At 40.6% G+C, this 22,174-nt stretch overlaps 1 protein-coding gene and 2 long non-coding RNA genes across 18 annotated transcripts; 2 read left to right on the forward strand and 1 right to left on the reverse strand.

The window, feature by feature from the left end:
- Positions 1 to 787: 787 nt before the first annotated feature.
- On the reverse strand, positions 788 to 10,970 carry LOC106578363 (uncharacterized). Of its 15 annotated transcripts, XR_001322440.3 has the most exons (7): positions 10,667 to 10,966; positions 6,698 to 6,812; positions 3,982 to 4,050; positions 2,599 to 2,691; positions 2,425 to 2,514; positions 1,330 to 1,461; positions 788 to 1,234 (listed from the first exon to the last, which is right to left on the reverse strand). XR_001322440.3 is itself a non-coding variant. In XM_014157081.3 (6 exons), exons 1-6 carry the CDS (start codon positions 10,732 to 10,734, stop codon positions 1,161 to 1,163), a joined length of 522 nt encoding a protein of 173 aa, XP_014012556.1. In that variant the 5' UTR covers positions 10,735 to 10,966; the 3' UTR covers positions 788 to 1,160. The 15 variants fall into 15 exon arrangements, 1 of the variants encoding a protein (XP_014012556.1); XM_014157081.3 differs by lacking the exon at positions 6,698 to 6,812 and having other exon boundaries at positions 2,425 to 2,530; positions 2,599 to 2,671; XR_014381597.1 differs by lacking the exon at positions 6,698 to 6,812 and adding an exon at positions 7,373 to 7,450 and having other exon boundaries at positions 788 to 1,461; positions 2,599 to 4,050; positions 10,667 to 10,970.
- On the forward strand, positions 4,539 to 9,588 carry LOC106578364 (uncharacterized). 2 transcript variants are annotated; one of them, XR_001322442.3, is made up of 3 exons: positions 4,539 to 4,669; positions 5,807 to 6,024; positions 6,303 to 9,588. It is a non-coding gene; the product is annotated as an uncharacterized LOC106578364 (long non-coding RNA). The 2 variants fall into 2 exon arrangements; XR_006760669.2 differs by having other exon boundaries at positions 4,551 to 4,782.
- LOC106578365 (uncharacterized) lies at positions 10,863 to 21,947 on the forward strand. The gene is made up of 3 exons (XR_001322445.1): positions 10,863 to 10,996; positions 20,902 to 21,014; positions 21,110 to 21,947. It is a non-coding gene; the product is annotated as an uncharacterized LOC106578365 (long non-coding RNA).
- Positions 21,948 to 22,174: the final 227 nt, after the last annotated feature.

Here is a 22,174-nt window from a genome sequence, read left to right on the forward strand (position 1 = left end):
TTATCCTATCCTAGGTATTCCTTAAAGAGGTGGAGTTTCAGGTGTCTCCGGAAGGTGGTGATTGACTCCGCTGTCCTGGCGTCGTGAGGGAGCTTGTTCCACCATTGGGGTGCCAGAGCAGCGAACAGTTTTGACTGGGCTGAGCGGGAACTGTGCTTCCTCAGAGGTAGGGAGGCGAGCAGGCCAGATAGCCTTCAATAGTGGCTCTACTAGAGAATTTAAAACCTTTTTTTGTAAGAACATAGTATATGGGACTGATTTTAAGAAATGTTGCTAAATTAATTTGATTAATATTATGGTATTTCTACTCCAAGAAAAACGAAAAACTCTCTGGATGGAACGGAAAATATGGTGGTGTACAACGTGACAGTCGGGAGTAGGCTACAGTGCTGGGCTATTTAGCTAAAGAATCCCCGTGTCGTGCGTGGGGGCCAGTCGTGTATAGCCGTAACGGAAATTTTGGTGACCTTATTTGACCTTTTCTGCTGCTTTTGAGACATGGTTCAATCCCTCCTTGGGGCACTACTTGATTGAGTAAATAAAATACTCAACAGTCACAGTACAGTAACTATTGGTCACTATGTATTATTATTCTAATATGTATTCATTATAGAATTGTGTGTTATTAATGATAAACCTTTATATTGCACTCTTCCTCCCCTCCCTACCTATCCCTCTATTTTTCAGCTCCAGATGACAAAACCTACACAGTCCAAGGGTTGCAGGTCTGCCAACTTCCTTCTGGTCACACATTGTATTCAGAGAAATATCCAACAAACCAAAGACATTGCTTTAACTGTGAATGTACTTTATTGCTGATATTTTTCTAAAATAAAATGGAGCATACATAAAATAAACAAGTTATTACAACTTATTTAAATTAGACACAATGTGTGTGTGAGGGAGACATGTTTTTCAACTCAGAAAAAAGCACACAGAATTTCCTCTAACTGTACACATTAAGTCACAGTCTTTTACAATATTGTCAATTACACTGATTTGATAGATATTTAGAGTAATTATGTAGATATTGAGAATGGATATGAAGGAGTAGATATCTCCAATCCTAAAATAAAATGGAGCAAAGATTAAACAAGTAATTACAAGTTATTTACATTGTGGATAATGTGTGTGAGTGCCTGTTGTTTTATTTTTCCTTGTCAGCCAGCCATCTCTGCTTGATAGTCTTGATAGAACCAGTGTCTTTTGGGTGAGGCTGTCAGGCAGTGGTGGACTTGCACAAAGTGACAGTAAGTACACAGCTCAACAACATGTCTGTGTGTACATCTGTTGGTGTGACTGAGCATATGCAATATAATTCTGAATTACCTGTATCCATCTGGGTCTCCTCAAAAGTTTCTCCCTTCACGGCCAGTGTAGTAGGAACTGGTGCAGCCAGTAAATGAAATACCCCAGCAGAGGACTGCTGTGACTGCAGCTGAACTACTGGGGGTGGCAGATCTAAAAGAGAGAGGCACAATTTTCTTAACTGACAGCAATCATACAACTAAACAGACTGAATGAGTAAGGCCTAGATCCAATCAGATCAAGTGTTAACCGGTGATAGCCGACACCCACATAGCTGATGTTTTGGTGGTGTCTGAGGTGATATCTGACACCACATAGCTGATGTTTTGGTGGTGTCTGATGTGATATCTGACACCACAGAGCTGATGTTTTGGTGGTGTCAGGTGATATATGACACCACATTGCTGATGTTTTGGCCGTGTCGGAGGTGTAACTGTGTTGGATCTGTCTAATCAGTAAGCAGCAGCTCTTGATCATTGTCACAAAACCACACCCGTCCTACTCACGTTACAAGTTCTGAACGAGAAAGTATATATGTTATATAAAAATACTGACGCTCAAATTCAAAATCATTAAACTAAATAATGAGGATTTCTACCAGCCTAATCGGGGTGTTGATTACATCTCAAATTGCAGTGTTCTAACTTGTGAACAGGGCTGCATGAGATGTCTGTTAATGAGACTCCGTGCAGCCAATGGCAATGTCCACTTTAGGTATAATGGCAGGAGCTGCTTGTGAATTTGACAGCTCTAACACAGTTCCAACTCAGATACCGCCAAAACAACCACTATGTGGATTAGACAGCTCTAACACAGTTCCACCAAAACAACCACTATGTGGATTAGACAGCTCTAACACAGTTCCACCAAAACAACCACTATGTGGATTAGACAGCTCTAACACAGTTCCACCAAAACAACCACTATGTGGATTTGACAGCTCTAACACAGTTCCACCAAAACAACCACTATGTGGATTTGACAGCTCTAACACAGTTCTACCTCAGATACCACCAAAACAACTGCTATGCGGATGTCGACTAAAGCGGACGTGATTGAATAGAGCCCCAAGTGAGGGAGAGCGTGCATGTGTGTATACATGCATGTGATAATTACCTGTACCACCTGTCGTGGCTGGGGTAGCAGATACAGGAGCAGACAACTGCAGCTGTGAAGACTGTGGTTGAGCTAATAGGGGTGTCAAATCTAAAAGAGAGAGGAACTATTTCCTTAAGTTAAAATAATTATACAACAAAACAAAGTGAGTGATTGAGTGAGTTTGATAATTACCTGGACCACATCACACTGCTTCAGGTCTACAAGCCTCTGGAAGTTCCAGCATGCCACTCCAGGCCTGGAACAGCTTGGTGGAAAGATGGTTACCTGTCACCCACTCCAGGCCATGACTACATGGAACTCCATTCCACATCAAGTAACTCATGCAAGCAGTAAAATTAGATTTAAAAAAACAGATAAAAATACACCTTATGGAACAGCGGGGACTGTGAAGAGACACATGCGTACACACGATAACATACGCACTGTACACACACGTAGACAAGGATTTTGTGTTGTAGTTATGTGGTAGTAGAGTAGTGGCCTGAGGGCCCACACTTAATGTGTTGTGAATGTATTGTAATGTTTTTAAAATCGTACATCTGCCTTAGTTTTGCTGGACCCAAAGAAGAGTAACTGCTGTCTTGGCAGCAGCTAATGGGGATCCATAATAAATACAACACAACAAATGAATTAAGTTTGCGTGTGACTTCATTTTCCCAACTGCTCATTGTACTTGCAATCTGATGCGTGTGTGTGTTCTGTGTTATGACTTAGAAGTGTCAACTTGACCACATTCGTGTAGTAGGCCATTCAGTGATTAGCTTGGGGAAAATTACTATAAACAGAGTACAGTAAAAAGGATATCAAATATTCAGATCTGGATTGACAAGTAGGCTAAATCATGTGAAGTTAAACCTCTAGGGCTTAGTCTAGACTCAAGTGAAATAAAGGATGCAGGACATGAGCTCTAGGACCATGCCTCAGGACTACCTGGCCTGATGACTCCCTGGCCGTCCTTGTTCCCAGTCTACCTGGTCGTGCTGCTGATCCAGTCTCTGCTGTTTCTGTCTGCAGCTATGGAACCCTGACCTGCTCAAGGCTCACCGGAGGAACTAACTTATCCCAGACCCGCTGTTTGATCCTGTCTCAACCTCTAAATGCTCAGCTATGAAGAGCCAGTGGCATTTACTCCTGAGGTGCTTAACTATTGCACCCTCTATAACCCTCTATTATTTGACATCGCTGGTCATCTATGAACATTTAAACGTCTTGAAGAATAATCTGGCTAAATGTGTGTACTCTTTTATCATCTCCACCAGCACAGCCAGAAGAGGACTGGCCACCCCTCAGAGCCTGGTTCCTCTCTAGGTTTCTTCCTAGGTTCCTGCCTTTCTAGGGAGTTTTTCCTAGCCACTTTGTTTCTATGTCTGCGTTGCTTGCTCTTTGGGGTTTTAGGCTGGGTATCTGTATAAGCACTTTGTGACAACTGCTGATGTAAAAGGGGCTTTATAAAATACATTTCATAGATTGCTTGTATACGCTTCTATTCATGTAAGTAACTAAATCTAAATATGACATTGAGTTGTCCTACATTTCCTCAATAGGAAGTTGTACCTTAAGCCAACACTTTTTCCTGGTCTTTCCTGCTGGGGACAGGGGGCTTCAGGTTTGGGAATGGAGGGCCTAGAAAATTGGAATATTAACAATAATTAGTGTCCACATTTATGAATGAATGAAATTCAATATGGGTTAACTGTGCATCTCATCTGATTGAGAATTGCTGATAATATACAGTATATGTCTATTTTCTTATGAAAATCTGCCACCAAACCACACAATTCTATCTAGTGAGAGTGCACACAAACATTAGCTTATTTTACCAAGCCAAAAATAACATCATTTTGTCAAGGGACCCAACAAATAACAACAACGTTAGCCTACTGCACCCCATATCAACCAACTTGCCAACTAGTAGTAACAAGACTATATTGTTGTCATTCGGTAATACCAAAGATGTTCTACTAAAATAGACCACATCCTGTCCTTTCCAATGGGAGGCAAGTGTGCCGAGTAGGTGGGATCAAGTGTCGAGATGGGTTTTTCAAAGTCACGTTTATTGGTCTATCAGATGTCAGTCAGATGGCTTAATGACGTCAATAAAATACATGTTTATCATATTCAAAATGAGATGCAGACGTTGGACTGGAGATTTGGAGAAGAGGGACTTTAACACTTGATTTGATGTACCAACGTTAAGTAACTATTAGTTGTTGAGCTTTTTATAACGCTACCAAGATAGAAAGTAAGTTACAAATATATAGTTTAATGTTATACATATGATATATTAAAACGTTTTGTAGGGGTGTTAACTGTTCGGCTAGCTATTTTCCGGTAACATGCTGAGGAACAGTAACGGTAAGTTAGCTAACAGTTAACGTTAGCTAAATCAATAATGTTAAATTAGATGGGCTCCGCACATGCAAGAAACTAGCTGAGGACTAGTTAACAGTTGTCATTTTGCGAATCAATACTGAAGACTTTTGGTAAAATATAATTGAGTGAAGTTATTAATGGCTAACCCGTTACTCTTCTCTTAATACATTATAGAATTTCACATGGGCAAGAAGAGAGAAATAGTAGCTAGCTTGATATATACAATATTCTATATTTCTCCGCTAAAGTTAGCTAGCTAACGTTACTGTAGCGCAATAAATCCGATGTCAGAAAAATAGAGTAACTAGCTAGTTTAGCTAGCTAATCATTCAGGACCGCACATCAGAGTGAACAGGACACAAGTTATTTGTTTACTCGAAGAGCTAGAAAAAGCTAGAACATGGATGAGCACGGACGAACAGCATTTGTATGAATGAATGCACTCTCTACAGTACTGCATTGTTACACTTCAAAAGAGCTAGAACCAGGTGTTGGAACCAAAATTATTTTTACAATTGTTTTGAACAGAACCATTACCAGGCGGACATTGGAATTTGTTTCTGAGTGACAGTGAGGACAAAGCACTGTTCCCCCAACTCGCGGGCCGAATTTGGCACATGGGTGGTTTTATTTGGCCCCCAAAATTGAGGCAATTTAAAATATATATTTTTTTATTGTTGTACATAAGACTGGAAAAACACCAGGAAATCAGCTCCAAGTGATTTTTATTTAAGAATCTATTAAATGTATTCCCATGCATAATAGAGACACCTGAACATATACAATTGTAAGCAAGGTTTGAATTATTATTTTATTCAAACATTATATTTTTGGGGGCTTCTTCCAGTCAATTTGCAGTCTACAAATTATTTGTAATTATATTCCGGTCCCCCAACCAATCTGCTCAAGAAAAAATTGGCACGCGGCTGAATCTAGTTGATGATCCCTGGGATAAAGGGAATGGATGACTCCCCTTTTCTCTGTTTGTTTTTGTTCTCTTCACCAGGATAGTGAGACAGGAGAGTCCAGGCACCAAAAGGAAAGTACTATCTGGTGAAACAGTTTTCGCTGTGCTATGGTTTTTGGTTAGTTAACTTCACCATGTTTTTTTTTCTAAGCTGTGCTCGCATTCTACACAGGGTGCATTTCTTTATAATTTTTTCTATAAGGGGTAGACATGCTCGACATGGCCTTCCAGGATGAAATCAAAGGCACTAGATCTAAGTAAGACGACTCTTAGTACTTTTACAATGCCAGTTTTTGCCCAGAGTTTTTGTCAACTATGTCCTCCATTTTTTGTTATTCCAATCTATAAGATGACTATGTACTTGGTTTTGGTGGCTTTCAGTCTTGCAGCATGCCTACTTTGCATTTGCTGTTGTTTTTTTGTGATTTTGACAGCTTCTTTTCTAGGAGTTGTATTCTCTTAAAGTAACATCTGTATGAGATTAACTTTGTGATATTTTTCCTTCAATGTGTGTGTATTTGTTATTATACTATAGATCTCCTCCAATTGGATGGCCTCCTCCTGCATGACACCTTTGCTACATGCTGCCTGAGCTACATGCTACATTGACACCTGAGCTTCCTCTATGCTCGTGAGGACGACTCCTTCCGCCACCTGTCACCTGACAGACCACCTCCTGTATGCTTGTGAGGAAGCCTCCTGCCACCTCTGTCACCTGACAGACCACTTCCTGCAGACCATCTGAACTAAATTCAGTATCTGCTGCTTTCTCTGCTGGAGCTGGGTCGCCTTCACTCTCTTGTTCTCTCTGTCTTTCTCACCTGAAACTCCTACATCTGCATCCCTGTCCTCTCCTTCAAAAATAGACAATTTAAGACTTTAATCCTGTTGATATAAAACAATAACGATGCATCTTTAATTGCTACTAACTTTGTGGTTGGCTTCTTTTTCCACTACGCCGTGCATTTGTTGCAGATTGAGGGGGTGGATTCATGCAATGTATTCTGGTAGGTACTGCCTCAGAGGACAGTGTCTTCCGTGAACTCTGTTGAAAGACATTTTTACCCGAAAATATCATGACTGATTCTTTTTTTTTTGGACAAAGATAATAATCAGAATAAAACTCTTCGAAGTGCTCCTCGCACACAGCGTAACCCCCTTTCTTCAGGTCCTCAAAGGACTTCTGCAGACTGATGTCCGTACGCCTGATGTTTCTCAGCCACATCTTCCTCCGGAGTAATTACAAATGTGTGTAAGGTTTAATCTCACATTTTATTGAATTCAGCTGGATGTTGGTCTATGCTTAAGGTTTCCTATTTTATAGTAAATTTAGTAGTGTAGTGGTTGCAGATAACCATAAACTATTATGTCCTCTACCCCCGTTATTGACCCTGATTTTAGTTTTTTTTTATAGTACTCAACAGTTAATTTAAACAGCAGCCATGTTGTTTTTTCTCTCTGTATGTGTAAGAGGAGTGTGATGTAGACTACAGAAGTCAGCAGAAAGGCAGCCTTTCTAGCTACTCCTGTGACCAGGACCCAAATGAGGACCTGACATTCTTACGGACCGTGTCCTGCTATAGTTAGTAGTGTATATGGACTCACCCCTGTAGTCTGCAGACATCTGGGGTCTACGTCACACTCCTCTTCAATCAAAACTGACACTCCTCTGTAAGACACCGCCTTAACAACCATCGCCTGATTAGCAACACCCTCAATAACGGAGAACATATTATAGAATAAAGACCCACACTTTATCCTGTCCTATGAAACATTATAATAAAGACCCACACTTTATTCTATGAAACATTTTCAGTTGCTGCCCTCTGAAACCTGATAGATCTTTTGATGCTCTGCTCTAATGCTACACATGGTGTATGTCTTTCTACTTGGACCATTTTCCTATTCAGGGGATGCATGCACAATGTGTTCTTCCAGGTTGTGATCAAATGCTCTACTTTCATGGTGTTTATATGTTCTATTTTTTTCACCATGTTAAAAGGCATTTAATAAATGTACAGTGAGGTGCAAAAGTATTCATCCACCTTGGCGTTTTACCTATTTTGTTACATAACAACGTGTCATTTAAATGGATTTGGATTTCATGTAATGGACGAACACAAAATTGTCCAAATTGGTGAAGTGAAAAAAATGACTTGTTTCCAAAAATGGAAAAAAATTGAAAACGTAAAATTGCTGCGTGCATATGTATTCACACCCTTTGCTATGAAGCCCCTAAATAAGATCTGGCGCAACCAATTACCTTCCGAAGTCACATAATTAGTTACATAAAGTCCACCTGTGTGCAATCTAAGTGTCACATGATCTGTCACATGATCTCAGTATATATACACCTGTTCTGAAAGGCCCCAGAGTCTGCAACACCACTAAGCAAGCGGCACCATGAAGACCAAGGAGCTCTCCAAAACAGGTCAGGGACAAAGTTGTGGAGAAGTACAGATCAGGGTTGGGTTATAAAAAAATTATTTGAAACTTTGACATCCCACAGAGCACCATTTAATCAATTATTTAAAAAATGGACAGGATATGGCACCACAACAAACCTGCCAAGAGAGGCCCGCCCACCAAAACTCAGACCAGGCAAGGAGGGCATTAATCAGAGAGGCAACAAAGAGACCAAATATTACCCTGAAGGAGCTGCAAAGCTCCACCGCGGAGATTGGAGTATCTGTCCATAGGATCACTTTAAGCCGTACACTCCACAGAGCTGGGCTTTACCGAAGAGTGGACAGAAAAAAGCCATTGCTTAAAGAATAAACAAGCAAACACGTTTGGTGTTTGCCAAATGGCATGTGGGAGACTCCCCAAACATATGGAAGAAGGCACTCTGGTCAGACTAAAATGTAGCTTTTTGGCCATCAAGGAAAAACGCTATGTCTGGCACAAACCCAACACCTCATCACTCCGAGAACACCATCACAGTTAAGCATGGTGATGGCAGCATCATGCTGTGGGGATGTTTTTCATCAGCAGGGACTGGGAAACTGGTCAGAATTGAAGGAATGATGGATGGCGCTAAATACAGGGAAATTCTTGAGGGAAACTGTTTCAATCTTCCAGAGATTTGAGACTGGGACGGAGGTTCACCTTCCAGCAGGACACTAACCCTAAGCATACTACTAAAGCAACACTTGAGTGGTTTAAGGGGAAACATTTAAATGTCTTGGAATGGCCTAGTCAAAGCCCAGACCTCAATCCAATTGAGAATCTGTGGTATGACTTAACGATTGCTGTACACCAGCGGAACCCATCCAACTTGAAGGAGCTGGAGCAGTTTTGCCTTGAAGAATGGGCAAAAATCCCAGTGGCTAGATGTGCCAAGCTTATACAAACATACCCCAAGAGACTTGCAGCTGTAATTGCTGAAAAAGGTGGCTCTACAAAGTATTGACTTCACGGGTGTGAATAGTTATGCACCCTCAAGTTTTCCTTTTTTTTTTCTTTTTTTTTGTTTGTCACAAATAATATTTTGCATCTTCAACGTGGTAGGCATATTGTGTCAATAAAATGATACCAACCCCCCCCAAAAAAATATTTTAATTCCAGGTTGTAAGGCAATAAAAAAGGAAAAATGCCAAGGGGTGAATACTTTCACAAGCCATTGTACAACCTTTTGAGTTTTGTCTATTTCCTGAAGATGCATACAACTATAGTAGACTATATTTTGTGGTATTCTTACTTAATCTGATCATAGGGCAACAGAACATAAGTAGTTGCCTATATAACATTTTACAGACCTCTACCATCATTTAAGAGGTACTTAATGGTGTTCTACAACTCAATAAATTACTTTGCAATGACCCAGTGTCACAAATGATGGCTTCTATTGATTGTGCAGCATATGCTGGGATGGCCTTGGATGTAATATGGCTGTGCACATTGGTATACTAACATCAACTAGCCATGCTGCCTTATGCTAGTTGTGTTAAACCCAGCTATACATTTATTTCATTACTGGTAGCTAGCATGTTTTATCTATCAGTGATTATTGCTTTGGTGATTGATTCGATGGGTAGTCATGGATACAGCACACTACAGAGTACATAGTCAACAACGTGTGCCTCACCATGCAATAATTACTCCAAATGCATCTTCTCGTTATTTATGACATACCTTACAACGTCTGTTGGAAACTGGAAAAGGGATTTTCCCCCTTCCATTTTACAGTTAACAAGGTATTTATTAATGACGTGTTTCTTATCATGAAAAATTGTTGATTCACAAAAGGAGTACTAGTAGTGGGAAAACGTTCAAAGAAATCGATTTCTAGCTATTTAAGTCAAGTATGTTTTGTGTTTTTAGTTGTGAATTAACTAGCCAGCTAGATATCTACTTGGGACAGCTAGCTAGCTACCGCCAAGTAGTAGATTTAGACTATTTGTGCCTTACTGAATATGCATGACGTTCATTAGGAAAATGCACTCGTCATAAAAAATGTATCTCCATAAGCAATTAGGTAAGTCAAGTCTACCAAACCTTTCTAGAACTGTTTGTTATAGCTTCTAGTTTTGGAAACAGAAAACTGTATGGAGATCAAAAGTTTCATTTATGAGAAAATTTGCAGAATGTCGGCCAAAATCCATCTAGCTCAATCTTCTCCCACTACCAGCCACTGGGCATCCTCTCACTACAACATCTGGTAGTGGCGGAAACGCCAACCGGATGTCTCACATTTATACCTCCGGTGAAATATCTGTCTCATCTATAAAACTGTAACGTTACCACATTATTATCCACCTAGCTAGCTAGTGATAGCTTAGCTAGCTCCAAATAAGCAACAAATGAATGACAACAGGCTTTTTAACAAAATACCTATCTAGCTTGTATGTAAAACAATTGTACAGATTATTAAAACGCTTGAAAGCAAAGTTGCCTTACCAGTATGCTGCTCTCTCCGGAACTAGAGTGATGCATCCAGAAATGAGGTTAGCTAGCGACGTTAGCATTAGCTAGCAGCGCCAGCATGTTAGCTATGACAGTATCTATCCAGCAACAATGTCGAGGTCAAAAACGAAAGGAACTATGTTAAGCCATGCTGACTTCGTAAGATAAGTCAAATCGGACTGAAATAATTAACAGGCTGAACGTACATTTCTGTGACTAACTAGCTAACTTTAGCTTGCCAGCTCAGTGACCGGTGTTGCACCTATTCCTGTTTACAGAGTGTGCGTCCCTCCCCACTTCCACGTCCTGCATTGAGGAGCGCATGTGAGTCAGCATGTGGCCAGAATTCTATTACACCCGTGTTGGTTTACAACACCCATTGACCATGCATGGGAAACTGTTTAGGGCCCTTTAGCAAAAGAATCCCCGGCAGATGGGGAGGAAGGAGTAGGCTGCCATTGTAAATAAACACTTGTTCTTAACTGACTTGCCTAGTTAAATAAAAGGTTACACTAAGAGCATAACATTTATACACTATAATGTTAGTTTAACCAATACCCAAACTGAGATTCAGTCAAAATAAAAAATCTCATTGATTTATCAAGACCTGTCCTCATGCTTGTCTCAGAGCAGCTCCGAAACGGTGCTAAAATAGTTGTAGGCTATTGCTTCAAATCCAATTGCTTCTAAATTCAGTATGCTCTTTAAATAAATAAGACCTACACCACTTTTAACAGCACATTACTCAACACCAGTGAGACTCATGTCACCTACGGTACACCTACAGTATTTTGAAAAATATGATGTGACTCTCCGCCAATAATAACAGAGGATTGGAAGATTGTAAATTAAAACCAAAAGCTGCCTCATGGTTCTCCCAATGGAGGCCGGCACAGGTATTGAACCAGCATCTGTAGCAACACAGCTTGCACTGCTATCAAGTGTCTTAGACCATTATGCTATTCAGGCGCTGTACAATGTGACCGGTAGCGAGTGGACTACAGTACTACAGTAAGAATATCCTTGAAGGATATTGAAAAAGGAATTTATATGTTTAAAGTAATGACTAAAGAATTCCACCCTGAAGCGTAATTGACTATGTGAAATGTATTAGAATTATAAGACTATGTGAAATGTATTAGAATTAGAAGACTATAATCCAATAATGTATGTGTGAGACAAGTTAAAGGTGAGAAATCTGTGGTGGAGAAAACAAAGGACAATTGAACTACACATGACCTGGTTGTAACTCTGAAAAACTTACAACAGCAAAGAGGCCCTGTCAAGGCCCCTCTAATCTAGGGAGAAGAGGAACGGCCAGAAAACTGCCAAGCTGGTAGAATAGTGATAAACGAGGAATGTGAACTGTGGAAAAAGATACAGCCCACCTACTGTGTGTGTGTGTGTGTGTGTGTGTGTGTGTGTGTGTGTGTGGGGGGGGGGTTATAAAAACTGTTCACATTTTGGTTGACTTCAGAGCCCTCGTGAATAAACTACAACGAACGTTTTGCAGAATCTGAAACTTTGCCTAATTATTATTAAACCCAGGGTCTTACAAACCTCGGGGAATTAGTCAAAGCTTAAATGATTGTTTAGTTATCATCATTGGGATTGAACATTTTCGTGACAGATATTGACCTCATCCCGTCAGTAGAGGATGCCTGGTTGCTCTTTAAAAGTGCTTGCCTCACCATCTTAAATAAGCATGCCCCATTCAAAAAATGTAGAACTAAGAACAGATATAGCCCTTGGTTCACCCCAGCCTTGACTGCCCTTGATCAGCACAAAAACATCCTGTGGCGTTCTGCATTAGCATTGAATAGCCCCCGCGATATGCAACTTTTCAGGGAAGTCAGGAACCAATATACACAGTCAGTTAGGAAAGCAAGGGCTATCTTTTTCAAACAGAAATTTACATACTGTAGCACTAATTCCAAAAAGTTTTGGGACACTGTAAAGTCCATGGAGAATAAGAGCACCTCCACCCAGCTGCCCACTGCACTGAGGGTAGGTAACACTGTCACCACCGATAAATCCACGATAATCAAGAATTTCAATAAGCATTTTTCTACGGCTGGCCATGCTTTCGACCTGGCTACCCCTACCCCGGCCAACAGCTCTGCACCCCTTGCAGCAACTTCCCCAAGCTCCCCCCCCCCCCCCCCCCCCCTCCGCTTCTCCTTCACCCAAATCCAGACATCTGATGTTCTGAAAGAGCGGCAAAATCTGGATCCCAACAAATCAGCTGGGCTAGACAATCTGGACCCTCTCTTTCTAAAATGATCTGCCGAAATTGTTGCAAACCTTATTACCAGCCTGTTCAAACTCTCTTTCGTATCGTCTGAGATCCCTAAAGATTGGAAAGCTGCTGCGGTCATCCCCCTCTTTAAAGGAGGAGACACTCTAGACCTAAACTGTTATAGACCGATATCCATCCTGCCCTGCCTTTCTAAAATCTTCAAAAGCCAAGTTAACAAACAGATCACCGACCATTTCGAATCCCACCGTATCTTCTCCACTATGCAATCTGGTTTCCGAGCTGGTCATGGGTGCACCTCAGCCACGCTCAAGGTCCTAAACAATATCATAACCGGCATCAATTAAAGACAGTACTGTGCAGCCGTCTTCATAGACCTGACCAAGGCTTTCGACTCTATCAATCACCGCATTCTTATCGGCAGACTCAATAGCCTTGGTTTCTCAAATGACTGCCTCGCCTGGTTCACCAACTACTTCTCAGATAGAGTTCAGTGTGTCAAATCGGAGGGCCTGCTGTCCGGACCTCTGGCAGTCTCTATGGGGTGCCACAGGGTTTAAAGCTCCGCCTTATCTCAGCTCACTGGTCTTCTTGCTCTTTTGCAACCCAGTATCTCTACTTGCACATCATCTGCACATTTATCACTCCAGTGTTAATGCTAAATTGTAATTATTTTGCCTCTATGGCCTATTTATTGCTTTACCTCCCTACTCTTCTTCATTTGCACACGCTGTACATAGATTTTTCTATTGTGTAATTGACTACGTTTGTTTATGTGTAACTCTGTGTTGTTGTTTTTGTCGCACTGTTTTGCTTTATCTTGGCCAGGTCAAAGTTGTAAATGAGAACTTGTTCCCAACTGGTCTACCTAAGCATCAATAACCCAATAATCCAAGGTTGTTTTTAAACCAGCATTTTTTTTGTCTAGAATCTCCAACTAGCACTAAGACTATTATTCTCTTTGAAAAGCTTGAAATCCTGTTGTACTCCTACTCTTAGCAGGAACTCAAGCCATCTGTTATTACATTGCCAAACACAGATCATTGAGTCAGTATGATCAATCACTAAGGCAGAGGGGTAACCCTCTTAGAAAGGAGAGGGGCTGTGGGAGAGACGGTGTTGTTGTTGCTGCCTTTGAGTCTTAGTCGAGACCACAACTCCGGTCAGGTGTGAGTGCTACACCGGCATTCCTATTTTTCAGAATCTTCTGGCCATTGTCCTCTGGTTTTCATCAACCTCAATCTAAAAACGGAAAAAATGGTGTGAAATTGAATCTTGTTGTCTTCCTTTTCTTTCTTTTTTTTTACATTGCTCGTTTACCAGACATGGCCCTGAAATTGGAGATTAACCTGTCTGGGCTAGGGGGCAGTATTTTCACGGCCGGATGAAAAACTTACCCAATTTAAACAGGTTACTACTCTGGCCCAGAAACTAGAATATGCATATTATTAGTAGATTTGGATAGAAAACACTCTGAAGTTTCTAAAACTGTTTGAATGGTGTCTGTGAGTATAACAGAACTCATATGGCAGGCAAAAACCTGAGAAAAATCCAAGCAGGAAGTGAAAAGTTTGAGAATTGTAGTTCTTCTTTTGATTCTCTATCGAAGCTACAGTGTCTGTGGGGGACGTTGCACTTCCTAAGGCTTCCATTGGCTGTCTAAAGCCTTCAGAAAGTGGTTTGAGCATTTTCCTGTCACTGGGCAGATAATAGGAGCTCAGTTACTGAGTGGTCTGCCTGGCAACAAAGGGATTGGATATGCGCGGTCACGTGAACACGCTGTTCCTTCTTTTTCTTCTTGAATGAATATGCTATTGTCTGGTTGGAATTATCGCAATGTTACGTTAAAAATACCATAAAGATTGATTTTAAACAGCGTTTGACATGCTTCTAAGTACGGTTATGGAACATTTTGACTTTTCGTCTCTCATTCTGCGCTCGCGCGTTAGGCCTTTGGATAAGTGATCTGTACGCATGAACAAAACATAGGTATTTGTACATAAATATGGATTATTTCGAACAAAAAAAATTATTGTGGAAGTCGCAGTCTTGGGAGTGCATTCTAACGAAGATCAGCAAAGGTAAGAGAATATTTCTAATACTAATTATGAGTTTAGGTTGTCTGAATAGCTCACCGTGATGGCTGAGCTATGTACTCAGAATATTGAAAAATGTGCTTTCTCCGTAAAGCTATTTTAAAGTCTGACACAGCGGTTGCATCCAGGGGTAGTCTGTCTATAATTCTTAAAATAATTGTTATATATTTTGTCAACGTTTATGATGAGTGTTTTTGTAAATTGATGTGCACATTCACCGGACGTTTTTGGTGGGAATACATCACGTGCCTATGTAAAATGCTGTTTTTGGATATAAATATGAAATTTATCGAACAAAACATACATGTATTGTGTAACATAATGTCCTAGGAGTGTCATCTGATGAAGATCGTCAAAGGTTAGTTCTTCATTTAGCTGTGTTTTGGGTTTTATTGACACATGTCCTTGCTTGGAAAATGGCTGTGTGATTATTTTTGTCTATGTACTCTCCTAACATAATCTAATGGTTTGCTTTCGCTGTAAAGCCTTTTTGAAATCGGACAATGTGGTTAGATTAACGAGAAGTTTATCTTTAAAATGATGTAAAATAGTTGTATGTTTGAGAAAGTTGAATTATTACATTTTGTTGTTTTTGAATTTGCCGCCCTGCTATTTCACTGGCTGTGTCCCGCAGGTGGGACGCTACCGTCCCACCTAGCCCATAGAAGTTAAACAAGAAAATCACCCGACAGGTATTGTGCAAATATTCTCATCTATCACCATAAGCGATCATTTCATTCCAATTTGTTGCAGGGCAAAATAAAATAATGGAATCATCCCAGAGGCTTTCCTCTTGTACACAAAATATTTTTGTTGTTGTCTGGAAGAATAAGTGAAAAGCATGGACGGTCTTTCATAGCACACCTCTAAATTGCTTTCTCTCTCCACTTGGAAGAGTTTTAATTATTTTCACTGTTCTGAGCGGCTCTGCAAATATAACTCTATCAAAGACTTATGAATGTGTGTGTGCACGTCAGTGGCGTTTGGTTCCTTTTAAGATTAGGGAACATATTTATGAGCATTTCTATTACAGCATATTGGATGAAATTCATTCATATTCCATTGAGTACCACAGTATGAGTCACAATACGCATAAAACCTAGCGGTAAAACCCAAAAGTGGTTCCAATAATTTTTCGACCTTTCAATTTTTCAACAGGAGATTTTAAAACTACTTCATATAAGGTCTGTGTTTCGTGTAGGCTTACACTGGTGTGATGTTTTGATAAATACGCAAATCTCTCTTAGACAAGGTAACATTTATCAATATATTCGCCTGTAATTTCCACCACAAAATTAAATGCAAATTAGCTGCTATTGTTGCTATCATACAGAACTACACATCCTGTCACAAGCTTTGACGTAATCAATCAAGGCCCAGGGTGGAAAAAACCTCAACATTTCTCCATGCAAACTCTCATTGAAAAGTAACAAGTAATCTAGTGAGTAGATATTATTGCCTTTTTAGTTTCTTGTGTAAATAATTGACATTGTGTATTTCTCATGTGTATTGTTGTTTAGCATTTTTCAAACTAGCAAGCTACCTTTTGATTTTTTTTAAATGACCCTGGCCTTTGTAGCTAAATAGCTAACCTTAGGTCTCTCTGTCGATCACAAGCAAGGACGGTTCTGTGCTATGTACAGATTGAAAACACTACTCCGGTAAGCACACGTGCATTTTATCCTTTTCCGACCTCTGTAAGCAAGAGGCATCGCTGGAGCTGTGTGATAAGGTCTGGGGTTAGCTAGATGCTTTTGAAAATGATCTAGATAACCACTGACTGTAGTTACGTGTACAACGCATGTTACCTTTCTTACAAGTAAAAAGAAAACCAGCATAGGCTTGCATAATGACTGTGGTGACCTTTTAATTTTTGAACAGTCCTTTGTAAACTAACCAGCTAGTTAACGTTAGATCACAGTTTGTGTAGTCACACTTTTTCAAGAAGTGACCTGCTAACTAACGTTAGCCCACCAGGGCAGGGATATAGCTAGCTGAATATCATCTGGTGGGCTAGCTAGTTAGGCATCTTGGCTGGCTAGTTGGCTACATTAGCTAACGTTGCACCGTATCTCACCGTGGTGTAGTCAAACCTTCCCAACATGTGGTGACATGCTAGTGAATGTGCCTATTAGCGCAAACTAGCTAATGTTACATATCTCTGTCCTGGTGGATTAGCTAGCATGTCACCTCTGTGGGGTCTAGGGAAAAGTCTGACTACGCAAACGATGAGCTAATGTGACTAGCTAGCTACACATTAGCTAGCATATCACCATGTGGAAAAGTGTGACTACACGAACGGTGAGCTAATGTTAACTAGCTGGCTAGCTAGCTCACAAAGGACTTATGGGCTCAACGTTTTCCCATACAAAACACAAATGGTGTGCATTTGTTATACATGATTAATCAAATGACCCGTGAAGTCAGTTCAGCAGGAATGGAAATTAAGCTAGCCTGAGTCTAATACTTTTCAGACTGGACTAGTAGACAATATGCTAAACTAGCTTGACACAGCAGCGAAATGGCTAGTAGAAAATGTGCCAAACTAGCCTGACACAGCACTGAAATTTTGCCTTTAGAAACATTGCATGCCACAGATTTAGGACCTGAATGTTAGACGGGCTAGTAGAAATCGTGGTCTGCTGGCCAGTTCCCAAAATCCTTACGTTCCATCCCTGCATGTCAGTCCCTTTCAGAAGATCCCCCTGTATCACTGATTAGATTAGATTCACTGTTGGTCCTCCCCAGAGACCTCACGGCTGAGGGTTTAACCTGTTAGGGCTAGGGGGCAGTATTGACACGGCTGGATAAAAAACGTACCCGATTTAATCTGGTTACTACTCCTGCCCAGTAACTAGAATATGCATATAATTATTGGCTTTGGATAGAAAACACCCTAAAGTTTCTAAAACTGTTTGAATGGTGTCTGTGAGTATAACAGAACTCATATGGCAGGCAAAAACCTGAGAAAGAATCCAACCAGGAAGTGACTTGTAGTTCTTCTATCTAATCCCTATTCAAACTACAGTGTCTGTGGGGTCATTTTGCACTTTAGAAACTTGTTTCATCCGTCTACTGTTACTGGGCAGAGAATAGGAGCTCAGTCAATCAGTGGACTGCCTAGGACCAGTGAGTTGTTTACTGCGCGGGCACATGGCGCGCCTCTCCTTCTTTTTTCTCTTTAATGAATACGCTATTGTCTGGTTGGAATATTATCGATGTTTTATGTTAAAAAGACCCTAAGGATTAATTGTAAACATCGTTTGACATGTTTCTATGAATGGTAAAGGAACTATTTGACTTTTCGTCTCTGGTTCTGCGCTCTCGCGTTATGCCTTTGGATTAGTGACCTGAACGCGCGAACAAAACGGAGGTATTTGGACATAAATATGTATTTATTTAGTATTTCGAACCAAAATAACATTTCTTGTGGAAGTGGGAGTCCTGGGAGTGCATTCCGACGAAGATCAGCAAAGGTAAGGGAAGATTTATAATACTAATTCTGAGTTTAGTTGACTCCAGAACTTGGCGGGTAACTGTATAGCTTGCTTTGATGGCTGAGCTCTGTACTCAGAATATTGAAAAATGTGCTTTCGCCGAAAAGCTATTTTAAAATCTGACACAGCGGTTGCATTAAGGAGTAGTATATCTATAATTCTTTCAATAACTGTTGTAAAGTTTATCAACGTTTATGATGAGTATTTTTGTAAATTGATGTGCTCATTCACCGGGGGTTTTGGTGGGAATACATTTTCTGAACATCACGCGCCAATGTAAAATGGGGTTTATGGATATAAATATTAACTTTATCGAACAAAATATACATGTATTTTGTAACATTGAGTCATGGGAGTGTCATCTGATGAAGATCATCAAAGGTTAGTGATTCATTTTAGCTGTATTTCTGTTTTTTGTGACGCCTCTCCTTGCTTGGAAAATGGCTGAGTGGTTTTTCTTGTCAAGGTGATGTCCTAACATAATCTAATGTTTTGCTTTCGCCGTAAAGCCTTTTTGAAATCGGACACTGTGGTTAGATTAAGGAGAATCTTATCTTTAAAATGGTGTATAATACTTGTATGTCTGAGAAATTTGAATTATGAGATTTTAGTTGTTTTGAATTTGCCGCCCTGCTATTTCACTGGCTGTACCGCGGATGGGACGCTAGCATCCCACATTGCCCGTACTAGTTTTAAGAATGTGAAATGTCCAAATTATAGCAGAGAGAATGATTTATTTCAGCTTTTATTTCTTACATCACATTCCCAGTGGGTCAGAAATGTACATACACTCAATTGGTATTTGGTAGCATTGCCTTTAAATTGTTTAACTTGGGTCAAACGTTTCGGGTGGCCTTCCACAGGCTTCCCACAATAAGTTAGGTGAATTTTGGCCCATTCCTCCTGACAGAGCTGGTGTAACTGAGTCAGGTTTGTAGGCCTCCTTGCTCACACACGCTTTTTCAATTCTTCCCACAAATGTTCTATAGGATTGAGGTCAGGGCTTTGTGATGGCCAGTCCAAAATGTCCTTAAGCCATTTTGACTCAACTTTGGAATTATGTTTGGGGTCATTGTCCATTTGGAAGACCCATTTGCAACCAAGCTTTAACCTCCTGACTTCAGATGTTGCTTTAATATATCCACATAATATTCCTTCCTCATGATACCATCTATTTTGTGAAGTGCATCAGTCCCTCCTGCAGCAAAGCACCCCCACAACATGATGCTGCCACCCCTGTGCTTCACGGTTGGGATGGTGTTCTTTGGCTTGCAAGCCTCCCCCTTTTTCCTCCAAACATATCAATGGTCATTATGGCCAAACATTTCTATTTTTGTTTCATCAGACCAGAGGACATTTCTCCAAAAAGTACGATGTTTGTCCCCATGTGCAATTGCAAACCGTAGTCTGGCTTTTTGATGGCGGTTTTGGAGCAGTGGCTTCTTCCTTGCTGAGCGGCCTTTCAGGTTATGTCGATATAGGACTCGTTTTACTGTGGATATAGATACTTTTGTACCTTTTTCTTCCAGCATCTTTACAAGGTCCTTTGCTGTTGTTCTGGGATTGATTCGCACTTTTCACACCAAAGTACGTTCATCTCTAGGAGCCAGAACGCTTCTCTTTCCTGAGCGGTATGACAGCTGCGTGGTCCCATGGTGTTTATACTTGCGTACTATTGTTTGTACAGATGAATGTGGTACCTTCAGGCGTTTGGAAGGATGAACCTCCCAAGGATGAACCAGACTTGTGGAGGTCTACAATTTTTTTTCTGAGGTCTTAGCTGATTTCTTTTGATTTTCCCATGATGTCAAGCAAAGAGGCACTGAGTTTGAAGGTAGGCCTTGAAATACAGCCACAGGTACACCTCCAATTGACTCAAATGGTGTCAATTAGCCTATCAGAAGCTTCTAAAGCCATGACATAATTTTCCGGAATTTTCCAAGCTGTTTAAAGGCACAGTCAACTTAGTGTATGTAAACTTCTGACCCACTGTTATTGTGATACAGTGAATTATAAGTGAAATAATCTGTCTGTAAACAATTGTTGGAAAAATTACTTGTCATGCACAAAGTAGATGTCCTAACCGACTTGCCAAAACAATAGTTTGTTAACAAGAAATTTGTGGAGTGGTTGAAACACGAGCTTTAATGACTCCAACCTAGGTGTATGTAAACTTCTGACTTCAACTGTATATGTGACTCGTATTATTGCCAAAATAACCTGCAAAACAGGAATGAAATGTGGGTCGCAACTGATCTGTATAAGTGTCACATCTGCTCCTGCTATGCCCTCTGGTGGTCATCCGGTGTCCTCTTGACCTGCAGTTCTCCCCCTTTATTCTCTCTCTCCCTCTCTGTGTGATTGTGTGGTTGGAGACAGGTGTGCTGGAGTCAGAGCAGATCCCTACCAGCTGCAACTCGTCCCATAAATCAAGATCTCTACAAATACTCATTCCTGCCACTTCCACTCTGCCAGATTGTAATCTCTGCTCAGTCAGTCATTATCCTAGCCTTTTGTTAGTTCTCAAGATCCCGTTGCTCTGCTGTGCTTGTTTCCCTGCCTTACACTGTTGTGTCCTCTCTTGCAGTTACTGCTCTGTCTCTGGCTCCTGTCTCCTGTTTCACATCTCACCACCCAACCACCTTGCCCTGGATATCACTCACCACCACTACCTTGGATTCCCCTCAGGACCTGTTTCTCTGTTCAACTCAGCCAACTCCAACATCACTCTACACTTCTGTTTTTTCTGCAACTCACCTGAGCTACCCCGGTTCTGCACTCCATATTTCTCTGTGTACAATAAACATTTTGGTTCATTCATCCCGGCTTCCACTTCTGAGTCCGCTCTTGGGTTCCCCTGTTTTGCTCCGCGTAACATGTCATTCTATACTGAAAACAGGTAGATTCTGAAAGATTTTGTTGTTGATGTGATAACAATTTTTATTTACGCCTCAATTTAGGATAATACTGTTTTTTTATTTTACTTAAATTGTATTATTTATGTTGTCTCATACCATGCTAATACACTACCAGGTGTAGCAGTGTGATGTTGTTCCCCTAGATTATGCACCAAGTTGCACACAAGGATCAGTTCAAATAGGCCAGGTCAAGAGGGGATGTTAATAATTTGATAATGATAATAATTCAATGTGTGTTTTTTAAATTACAGCTGCATAGCTAATGTCATTCTTTGGTGTACAAACACTTTTTCATATCAATATTGTACATACATGTGATTGTAAAAGTTTTGTATATTTTGGTTTGGCCCATCGCGGGTTGTCTGTATTTCCGTACACCCTTATTGTTCTCTTTTGCCTGACCTTCGGCATAGCAAGGTGCCGGAGAGCTGTGACTGCGCCAAGGGCTAAAGTATTGTGTGTTGTTTTTTCATGTGCAGGGCAAATAAAAATAATTCAACCAGCAGACCTCCAGTTGTGGCAGTGTCCTAATTAAAAGTACACAACGCAGAACAAACCACGCTACACAAGCAATGCAAGCAGATGTGAAATTAACCCCAAAACAGTTGTCTTTTCTTTTTTGAAAGTGGGGGGGATTAGAACCAAAGTAATAGTGGTAAGAAAGATCATAAAGGTAATTTCAGATTCAGGTTTAGGGGGGCTAATAACATTTTGGAAACCACTATTCACACTAT

Source organism: Salmo salar, chromosome 19 (genome assembly GCF_965601325.2).
Source record: "Salmo salar chromosome 19, fSalSal1, whole genome shotgun sequence".
Classification (NCBI taxonomy): Eukaryota; Metazoa; Chordata; class Actinopteri; order Salmoniformes; family Salmonidae; genus Salmo; species Salmo salar.